Source organism: Monopterus albus, unplaced genomic scaffold (genome assembly GCF_001952655.1).
Source record: "Monopterus albus unplaced genomic scaffold, M_albus_1.0 scaffold221.1, whole genome shotgun sequence".
Lineage (NCBI taxonomy): Eukaryota > Metazoa > Chordata > Actinopteri > Synbranchiformes > Synbranchidae > Monopterus > Monopterus albus.
In genome coordinates, this window is record NW_018128101.1 from 418,107 (window position 1) to 429,198 (window position 11,092).

Sequence of the window (11,092 nt, forward strand, 5' to 3'; positions counted from 1 at the left end):
TTCGGGGCCTGTGTGGGGTGTACCATTTCAACTGTCGGGCCCTCTGACAAGGCCAGCATGTTTTTTCCCAGGTCTAACGCACAGCGAGCAGCCCACAGAAAATTTAGTCCCAATATGCAGGGGTCCTGCACTGCTGCAACCCACACCCTAAAGTTCAAGGATAAGCCCCCCACCTGGATAGTTATCACCGCCTTACCCAGCATAGGGGTCAGCACACCAGTCACCATTCACAGTTGTACCCCAGTGGGCTCCATTTGTGTCCCAGCCGGAACCACATCAGGCCTCATCAGTGTTGCTGTGGAGCCCGTATCAACCAGAGCAATGCAAGGGGCCCCACCCAGGTTGATGTGGACATGGCAAAAATCACCCAGGTGCGTCCAGCCCACCACTCTTACAGCCTCCGCGATGTCATCTACTAGCCCCGCTCCCCCAGCCTGACAGTGGGGCTCCATCCCTGGGAAGCAAGGAAGGGTGGGACGCGGGAAAAGGGGCCTGCTTCGTCCCAGTTACACAGACCCCGGAGCGTTTCCCTGTCCACCAACCTACCTGGATAGTTATCACCGCCTTACCCAGCATAGGGGTCAGCACACCAGTCACTGTTCGCAGTTGTACCAGTCACTGTTCACAGATGGAGCCCCGCTCCCCCAGCCTGACAGTGGGGCTCCATCCCTGGGAAGCAAGGAAGGGTGGGACGCAGGAAAAGGGTCGTCCCATTTACACAGACCCCGGAGCATTTCCCTGCCCACCAACCTGCTTTGGGCACCTCACACTAATGTGACCAGCCAGGCCACACACCCAGCACACCGGAGGGCCACGACGAGGATGGGTGTCACTGCGTGGAGATTGCAGCGACACCGCCCTAATCAGTTCAGTCAGTTCAACAGCCCACGCCAGTTTCTTGTGGTCCGGCCCCTCTGGCATTACAATCCTCACAACATGATGGCCTCCAGCTAAATCACTCGCAGCAGCCGTTCCCACAGCCTCTATCTAGGGTCTCAATGTCATTAGCCAGTGCACGAAGTGGCTCACCATCACGCCTCTGCCTGTTTGCCAGCTCGGAACGCAGAACACTGGGCCGGTTACATTGTCCAAAACGTCGCTGGAGGGCCCCAACTAGAGCCCCATAGTCACCTCTTTCAGCTGGGCTAACCAGCAGCAAGCATGTTAAAGCTTCATCAGTAAGACACATGGCCAGCTGAAGTGCTTTAACGTCCTCTGACCAGCCACCTGATCGAGCCAACAGTTCGAATTGTGCATGGAAAGCCTCCCAGTCAGCTTTACCATTATATTTCGCTGTCTTCACCTGGGGCTGGTTACACAGAGCGCCGCCATCGGGCCCCGTTTTTCCAAAACCAGCGACTGCAGCTAGGCTCCTGGCCATCTGTTTCAGGCGGGCTACGTGTTCTGGAGACTGGTCAAACCCTCTCTCACGCCCCGGCATCGCTGCATAACCACCATCCTGAAGTTCCTCCGTCACTCACACCCCAGCCTGGCTCCTCACCCGTCGCGCTGCCATCTAGTTAGGTGTTTATCAAGGCCCGATAAGGCGGAGGCAGACGTAACTTCGGCGTTTCACTTCTGACACCAAATGTAGCGTCCCGCAGGACACGAGGAAGGCAACCGTGAGTGCCAACGAAAAGTCGCTTTTTTATTAACTCCACACAACCGGTTACTGTTGGCCGTAACCACGCCAAAACAACAGCCCAACAACACCAAGAAAAAAAGATTAACAACCGGCTAATACCCTCTGTAGCTCAAATCCCCTCCACACTTCTCTCCCTCCCGCTCTCACACCTCTTAACCCCTGAAGCTCCACACCCATCAAGGAACCATAACAATTTATATGACGTTGTAGCCGAAGTTTTGCTGAACATTTTGATGTATACATTGTTGGGGGTTGGCTATCACAACTCGCGTAGCATTCCTGTATTTTCCGTTCAGCCCAAGGGTCCCCTTAGGAGGGGACCTTAGGGTCGATAAAGGAGCAGGAATATTTGATGGTAGTGGTTTAATCAGTGTCAGGAAGGTTTGAGCTTTGTTTCATTTTTGTTCTGAAGAACACGTCGTCCTCTGTCAGAATGAACCCAAGATAAAAATGACAAACATGTGTCTTCATGTTTTAAACTAAATATAAGCCTCAGAGCTTTGACAATGACTTATGGATTAACATGACCTAGTTTAATAAGGTAATTGTAGATACATATCACTTCTTTTGTCATTTATCATAAATATATTACCAAAGCAGACCAATAGTTGCTCCCACGTGTATTAATGTCCTACATTTATTATCCACATGCATTTCATGTGTAGCAGAGTTGTGCCGTTTATCCACCTATTAGTCTTTATAATGGACTTGAAGAAGATGGTGTTTAGCTTTCAGTGGATGTCCTGTTTTTAATACCATGAAAGGCACAGCACAGTGCTGTTGTTTGCAAATATTGGAACAGAGACTGTAATGACATGGATGATTTAATGGCAAAGAATACTTAAAGATTTTTGTCCCATTGATGTTGTTGTTAACCAGGCACACTCTAACTGCGATTCCTTATCAGCAAGTACATCGACTGTTCAAAATGAGATGCTGATTTTAACAGTAATATTTATCTTCTTTTTAGATGACAGTGAGTAATTATGCTTGTACTCTTTATTACTGTTTGTGTACTATAAAGATTTATCTGTAAAGAAACATACAAAGAAGACTGCAACACATTTATAATTTGTTGTTGAATAGTAATGTCTAAAATTGCACTCACTGTAAAAAAAAAAAGTAACTCAAGGCAGGGTTGGATTAGCTCACTAGGAGGCCCCGAGGCAGCAACGAGCACGGGCACCACATACACACACATCCCCTCAGCTTATTCTGCTCAGAGTCACAGAAACCAGTCAGTATTATTGCCCCAGGTTTGCTGATAATTTGGCTAAATTTGCACTGTGTAGGAAATATTAAGCATAAATACTGACTCATTAAATAGTATTAAAACTAAATCTTAACACAGGGCCCTTCTACAAGACCTCAATAGTAGAAAAAATACAGGAGCAACCTTAGCCTTTCAGTAAAGGCACACTGTCCTAATATTGCCCAGATATAAAGGTCAAAGGTCAAAGTGGTTATTTGTGATATGCACAGTTAGGAAACGTGTTTCCCTGTACAATGAAATTCTTATTTTGCCATCCACACTAATGCCACAAAATACAAGTCTTATATAAAGTGAAATATAAGGTAGATGAGCAATAACACAAATCTAAATAGGCAGTCAGAATAAATGGACTAAAAAAGCACACACTAATTGTTCATCTAAAGCATGTAGGAGGACAGACACTTTTTGACTCTTGCCTAATCTTCCCTTAAATGGCAAATCAGTGAGAAAAAAAGAAGAATCTCTCCCCAATGGAGCAATCAGCATGTTAATACTGAAGCAAAGCACCTCAAATTCTCCCCTGTATTAGAACCCATTTTGAATAACCTAACAGTAGCATTTAATTAACAGGGAGTTACACCTGAGCATTTAGATTTTAAGCAAAGAAGTTTCTGTTGTTATTTCACTTGTCTTCCTCTTTAATTATTCTGAATAGAATCTCGCTGAGATTCTCTAGAGCTTTAATTAGGAACTGAATTAAAGTTATGTAAATACAGTTGGAAGCTGCAGTCTTTAAATAGAGTCATATTGCATCTGTTTTTTTGTTTTCTGAAAGAGAAAACATCCTAAGTTTTTCTTTTGAAGTTTGTCAAATCGCTCCAGGGTTACTTTTCCCTTAGGTGTTTGTGTGGATTGATACTTTTTCTCAAAGGTCTACGACACAAAAACTATTTCTGTAAATGAGTCATTTTTGTATTTCTGAATATATGTGAAAAGTGTTGTATTTTTTGTTCATGTTTTCCGCATACATACTTGACTATTAATATCCCTATACAAGAATTAACTGGAAACTGACATGCGTGAAGTTACCTTCCTATAAATATATTAATGACTGATTCTCCACCTCCATTTTGCTGATCCTGTGTGAAAATGAAAAGAGCAGGATCAACCTCCCACTGGGCTAGATTAAATTCAAACTAAGTGCCTGGGCCCAGACTGCAAGTTTCGGTCTCTGAATAATAATGGGTTCTTTCAGCTGTGTTTGTCATCAAATTAGCCCTCTACTTCAGACGAGGCGCTCTCAGAGTGCAATTCTCGACAGCAATGGAATTCAAATTAGGCAAAGTCAGTTCGAGGTTTGTATGCTTTCAGGAGAATGAGTTTCATTTGTGAAAGTGATAATTGCTATAGGAGATAAAATGACTGTTCAGGTTCATAAAAACCTACATTCATGCTGGTTCTGAGTCACATTTCAGGATTGAGTGTAAAACAAACCTTCAACCAGCAATTGCAGCCTACAACGTCCTGTACAGGCTCTAAATGCAGCCCTTGTTGTTAACCATGAAGCCTTTGAAGCCTCTCTATCAGTGCACAAGTTCAAATGCTCTTTCTATTTTTTTGTATTCCAAACAAACACCGCAAATGTATAAAGCACATTTGTAAGCATGGAACAAGGCTGTTTATTAGAATCTCGAGGCTCAGTTCACTCTTGTTTTTGTTCCTGCCTTGACCTTCAAGGGACCCAGGTTAAGCTCCTCCTGCTTCTCTCTGCCGGACACACTATTGCTCTGGTACCTTTGATCGTCTCAGGAGAAGGCAACTTGACCTGGGATAGAGAAGGATGGGCAAGCAAGAAGGGATGAAAACACTTTTCCCCCCTTTCGTCTGACACACTTTCTTTAAAGGACAGAGCTACAATAAAAAAATCATTGGGCGAAGCATCTGGCGAAGTTATGGCAAGCTTCAAAATGAGCTTTGAAATGACTATAATAATTATACAGCAGCCAGGAATTTTGTTATTCCTTTCGAGATATGAATTGTGTCGGCCAAATGTGGTTGAAAATGTGTGTTTAGAACATACATATCATACATACAGTAAATACATAAATATCTATGTGACAGAGATAATCTTATATCAATATGACTGACAAAGTAAACTGTAGATTATGTCAGTGTGAAGCAATGTTAATAGTTGGCATAATGACTTAATTCTAAGATCACATATATTGATTTAGTGGATTTGGCTGGTGTCTCCCTACTCATGACAAACAGTTGTGTTAGCGGTAGACCCTCTGCACATTTTTGAAAAGAAACTCTAATCTTGTTCTGGAAAGAAACCCTACACATGCAGGGGAGACTGTAAATGGGACAAAAACCATGTTACATCATAATTCCAGAAAATGTACAGGGTCGAGAGGCTGCAGAAATAGCTTTATAATGTTTGCTGAGAAAAATGGTAGTACTATGTAATGGATTGTTTTGGTCTGTGTCTCGCTCTTTTCCCCTGCAGGACTGAAGCAGATCCATGCCCTGTCCATCCAGGGGAACTATGAGCTTCGTATCGACTTGGAGGACTTTGAGAACAGCACAGCATACGCCCAGTATGGTACCTTTGGAGTGGGCCTCTTCTCAGTGGACCCTGATGATGATGGATACCCTTTGACTGTAGGAGACTATTCTGGTAATGCAGGTATGTGGACATACAGTGAACTAGTTAGATTTAATTTGCAAGAATTTCTGTGCTCATACTCTGATTATTATGTACTATTTTTGCCTTAGCACATTTTTTTTTCATCTAACCTAATTGCGAATACAAAACTCACAGCAGCGGATGAAACCTCCAGCTACTAGTGCACACCACCTTCTTGTAAAGTAATGGTATGTTATTTTTACAGTGCAGTAGGTGTGTCCACTTGTTAAACCATGCAGACAGTTGCACAGAGAGAGGAACCGCTGGTGTCGCCTCTCTGCTCCCCAACCACCAGATCCACCTGTCACCTTGATTAAATTACTGTCAATTAATTGCATTGCTTGACCTGCAGCGTAAACAAAAACCTGCCGTTGAAATGAAGAAGCAATTTAAAGAACCTTTGGGGAACGCTGCTGTGAGAACACAGAGAGAATGGGGACAGATATGAGAGATAGAGCAGTGAAGAGAAGCAGAGAGGAAGGAGGGAGGGCTGGAAGAAACTAGGATGGAGGAATGAAGGAGGCAGGTGTGAGAAAAGAAGAAGAAAGAGAAGAGAGGAAGAAGTAGTAAAGTATGAAAAAATAAGATATAGGTATCCAAGGCATAAAGAGGGAAGAAGAGTGGAGAGCTAGGAAAGGAAAGCATGGGGAGAGATAATGTGAAACAGCTTTTTGACCAGATATGGAGTCGGATAATAATGCTCAGACAAATGACATCATGGCCTGACCTTGAACTCATCTGCATCTTGGATATTTGAATCTAGTCAAATTAAGGGTTTTCAAAGTTATACTCTCACCTCAGCTTCACTCTGAGCAGTCTTGCTGTTGTTATTGTTATTAGCAGTACTTTGCTCTGCTGTGGCTGCTTTCTGATCAGCTGACAGGTGCTCAGTTGGGCTGGAAGCAGCTGGATCCTAATGGGCATCAGAGGAGTTTGGTGGCCCTCAGCCACCGAGGTGAAAAGCAGCTCCTTGCAAATGAGCCTTTAAGTGCTTCTGTTTTGTTTTGTTGTCCTCTTTTTTTTACATCCTCTGGGCATCATCCTATTGTTAACACTGTTGAGCTGCTTATTCATACTGTTCTGTCTCTCACACTCTCTTTTGTCTTAATGTTGAGCAGCACACAACATGAATATCAGAAATACCTGTCAGATAATGTTTCTCTATGACTGGTTACTATGGTAATGCCAAATGGAAAGCACCGTAGGACAGAGTGATAGGGTAAGGAGCTAGGTGGGCACATTCTGGGCAATTAGGGGCTGTTTGATGCCCTGATGAGCTGTTAGCCATCACCTGATGGCTGGAGAGCGAGCTTTCATTCTCCTCTCAGCTTTATACTTCTATCCACTTCTGGTCACAGTGTGAAGCCTGCTTTAGAAAAAAGAAAAGGACAGAGAGTGAAGGGGACATATGGGGAGAGTATTGAACAGTATAAGCTCTTTGAACATCTATTTTCTAAAAACCTTTAGGTCTACCACAATATTTGTACGGTTGTTGCTTTCATTTTGCATGTAAGCCTCTTAGAGTAGCAGTTTGCAAAGCAGTTATCAATGTAGACAATTTGTCATTGAGAAATCTGTAGACTGTAGGTGGATATTTTCAGCTCTGTAATTTGATTGTGCAGCTGCGACATACCATGCAGACCATGATTAAAGGCATTTAGCTGCTGCAACCTGCCTGTGCAACATCCCTGCAGTAGTCATACATTATTGTGCAAGAATGAAATTAACACGTGATAAATTACGGTGTGTTTTGTGTTTTTCTCTCCTCTTATTACAAGTCTGTCCACAAACTGACAGACATCCCGCTGAAGGAAGATAAAAAGGTCACCATGGAACCTTTGATAAATTGGCTATGAAGCCGGCTGACCTCCAGCTTTAGATAATGAGAAGCAATGCTCTGGAGAGCTGTGGAGCTTTATTTTTTATTCTGTCTTTGCTCTCTGTTTATAGAAATGAATAACTGACAAGTCCCACACCATTTTGAAGTTAAGCACTTGTGACTGTTTTCTGGTATTAGAATCAAGACTGTCTTAGTGCAAGACAGAGAAGATGTAAAGCTATTACTTAAAATGTTTATATTTTCTGGCTCCTATTTTATTATATAACGCAAATTTGCCAATATATATTTTAAATAAACTAATATCTCTTTTCTACTCTTTATATTTATGCATAACACAGACACATTCGTATTTTGTTACACATCTTTTTTCCTCCCTAGGTGACTCTCTCCTGAAGCACAATGGGATGAAGTTTACCACCAAGGACAGGGACAACGACCACTCAGAGAATAACTGCGCCTCCTTCTACCATGGTGCCTGGTGGTACCGCAACTGTCACACCTCCAACCTTAATGGCCAGTACCTGCGTGGTCAGCACACCTCCTATGCTGATGGCATCGAGTGGTCCTCCTGGACTGGCTGGCAGTACTCCCTCAAGTTTTCTGAAATGAAGATACGGCCCACCCGCGACCCTGAGAATAAATGAAACTGACAAAAGAGAAAGCAGGAAAAAGAAGAATTTTTTTTTTTTTTTTTACACATTACAAAAAACAATGTCTGACAGCTACAGTAGGTGGAGTTACTTGTTTTGCTGTTCTTTATTCACTAAAACACTCCTTTTTTAGTTGGGTTTAGTTTAACTGTTTACCCCCTGATGTCTCTTCCTTTTTTCCTTTTTGCTGCTCTTCCACCATCATTCAGCTGCTAGAGCTGCCATAACCCCCCCATGTTTTATATATATTAGCGCTGTCAAAGTTAACTCAATAATAATGTGTCAATGCAAATTTCTTTTAACACTAATAATTTATTTGATGCACAATTAATGCACAGACATTCTGTGATTATGACCCTGGGCCCACCACGTATTTTGCGAAATCAAGGAGCGATGCAGCAGCAGAAATGAGCAGAAATGGATAAAGAAAAGGGTTTTTTGAATGGCAAGTTCAGCTTGAAAGCCCTGCCAGATGGTTCTCCTGACAAGTCCAAAGTTATTTGCATTTACTGTCGATGTGAATTGAGTTACCACCAGAGTGCGTCGAGTCTCAAATACCACTTGCACACAGCTGATGCAGAGAGCCCTCCACCCCCTCGCCAAAGGCAGACCACACTGGTTAGTTTGGAACAATGACACCTGGACAATTCTACAAGCAACAAACTTTCAACAACGATAGCTAAACGGGCGGCTACAGCTTGCAGGCCAATTAACATCGTGGAGGACAAGGGTCTGCTTGAAATAATTTGCATCACATCCACAGACTGCATGCATGAATTGCCTTTGAGAGCTACCAGTGTAACCAAGATACACAACAGGAGAAAGCTAAAGTGGAGGAGGCATCGGGACAGACAAATGTTGGTTGTGCTCATCGGAAACTACTGGACTTCTCAGTAATCACAGTTACCTCAGGGTCCCTTTAAGGTACATTTAGAACCAGTGGTGGAAGAAGTACTCGGATACTTTACTCAAGCAATACAACAATGTAACAAGTAATTAGTGCTGGGTAAGTTGTGAATTTTCCACCATAGATCACTGAGGTCTTATAATTATACGGGTTAATTTTTTTCTATTCATCATTCTATGAAAAGTAACTAATAATTAAAGGTTTAAAATAAATGTAGTGGAGTGAAAAGTGCAATATTTGCCTCTAAAATGTAGTGAAGTCAAAGTATGAAGTAACACAAAATGAAAATACTTCATCACAAGATACCTCAAAATTGTACTTAAGTACAGTGCTTGAGTAAATGTATTTAGTTACCGCCACTGTTTAGAACAGATAAAAACGTGCGATTAATTTGTGATTAATCATGAGTTAACTTTCATATCAGAAACACAGCATACCAGAACCCTGAGCCCACTGTCCACTGCGCTTTATTCATTCTACCAAGGTGGTCCAACCATTCCCTGCAGAATCGCACAGCAGTGATTTCCTTACTGCCATTTAACCCTGACCTCCCATCTGCTGACATGGCACTTAGACTGTGGGTCAGGCTCGCTGGCCGTTCCTAATCTGTGAATGAAAAGGGTTAACCCAAATATAATATAAAAAGACAAACCATACACACAATATGAACAGGGGTTTTTCTCCCCTCTGAAAAAGAAGTCTAGAGTTTTACCCCTGAGAAGAGACTGTGCCATGGTCACACTACAGCAAGTCACATTTACATCCTTAATCAGTGTGAATGAGACCCACCAGGATAGTGGCAAGAAGTGCAGAGCCTCAGATAATGAGAGGAAGACAGAGACTTAGAGATTGAGACAATTTGACAAGATTTAAATTAGTCGAAGGAGTCGGGGGGTGGGGGGCACAGAGTAAATCAAAGGGAAGCAAGGAAATGGGAGAAGAGGAGGTGCAAAAAGGATGAAAAAGAGAAACAAGAAGAAGACAGTGGAGGATCTCATTCATCTGACTTGGGCCATTAGGGAGCATATTGGGCACTTTGTCTGATCTGCCTGCCAGCTGAGTACTGGCCAACTGATGCAGCAATCACAGATGGTAACCCAGCACTTTGTGTGTGTACATGTGTATGCCTGTGTGTGTGTGCGTGTGAGTGTGCCTACAGTGGAAGGAAAACAGACAGACCGAGTTCTGTACCACGATCAATTTCCTGTCACGGGTTCAGTAGAGCGTCTTAATCGACTAAAGTGTTTAGCACAGACAGACTAAACATGATGCATGACTGGCATACCTTCAGTCTCTCCATTTTAGTAGTTAACATGAAATAACAAAGCCTCTAATGTACATACATGTAATAGGAAGGAAAGGACAGCGGCAGTTTGAAGGAGACCTGTGGGATAACCGAATAAGTGGTGAATCAGTCTTATTTCCATGGACCTGATAAGAAAATGACACATATTTGTCAACAACCTCCATTCCCACCTACCTGACTCATCCTCTGTTTTGTAATTTCTTTGTTTTGTGATTATTATGGGATTTTTTGTTTTGACACATTTTCACTTGTCATGCAAACAGAAAGTAGGTTGCTGTAAAATAAGATTTGATGCTCTCAACCAGTCTTTCTTCTTCTGAGTAGGAATTCTACAGTGTGTTATGGCACAAACAAAACTGCCAAAAGCAAACAAAAAAGAACCAGAGAAAAAGAAAAACAACATTATGAAGAAAAAACATGCAGGAAATTGCACATTTCAAATGTTTCTTTTTTTCTCTTTTTTAAAGTTGGTGAAACGACTTTTTTCAGTTTCATCACTTTTTTTTTTGAATGTACTAAAGCTTTAAAAATATCTGTAGATTTCATTGTACAGTCTGTATGACTTTTAGAGCATGTGAATCTCTTTTCTTACTATGCTGAAACACAAGACAACTGAAGCACATGGATACAACTAAATCCACCAGTTAAAAGATTAAGAACTGAAGCGAGATGCACTTACAGATTATTTTCACTTCCTCTACCTGGACGACAGGTGGGAGTAGCCAGTGCTGCTCGGAAGGCGGACTATAAGTGAAGCGAAGCAGTAAGATTATCCCTCAAGCATATGTCCGTTCAAATCTGCAGCACAAATATAAATCATTTATGGAGGCACAACATGGGAG

At 42.3% G+C, this 11,092-nt stretch overlaps 1 protein-coding gene across 2 annotated transcripts in view; it reads left to right on the plus strand.

The window, feature by feature from the left end:
• fibcd1b (fibrinogen C domain containing 1b) overlaps nt 1–9,121 on the plus strand; it is a 99,669-nt gene extending 90,548 nt beyond the window's left edge. For both annotated transcript variants that reach the window (XM_020619485.1, XM_020619486.1), the window contains 2 exons: nt 5,368–5,547; nt 7,766–9,121. In XM_020619485.1, the coding sequence (XP_020475141.1) occupies nt 5,368–5,547; nt 7,766–8,031 (446 nt within the window). In that variant the 3' untranslated portion in view covers nt 8,032–9,121. The remainder of the gene's footprint in view (nt 1–5,367; nt 5,548–7,765) is intronic.
• The last annotated feature ends 1,971 nt before the right edge of the window (nt 9,122–11,092 follow it).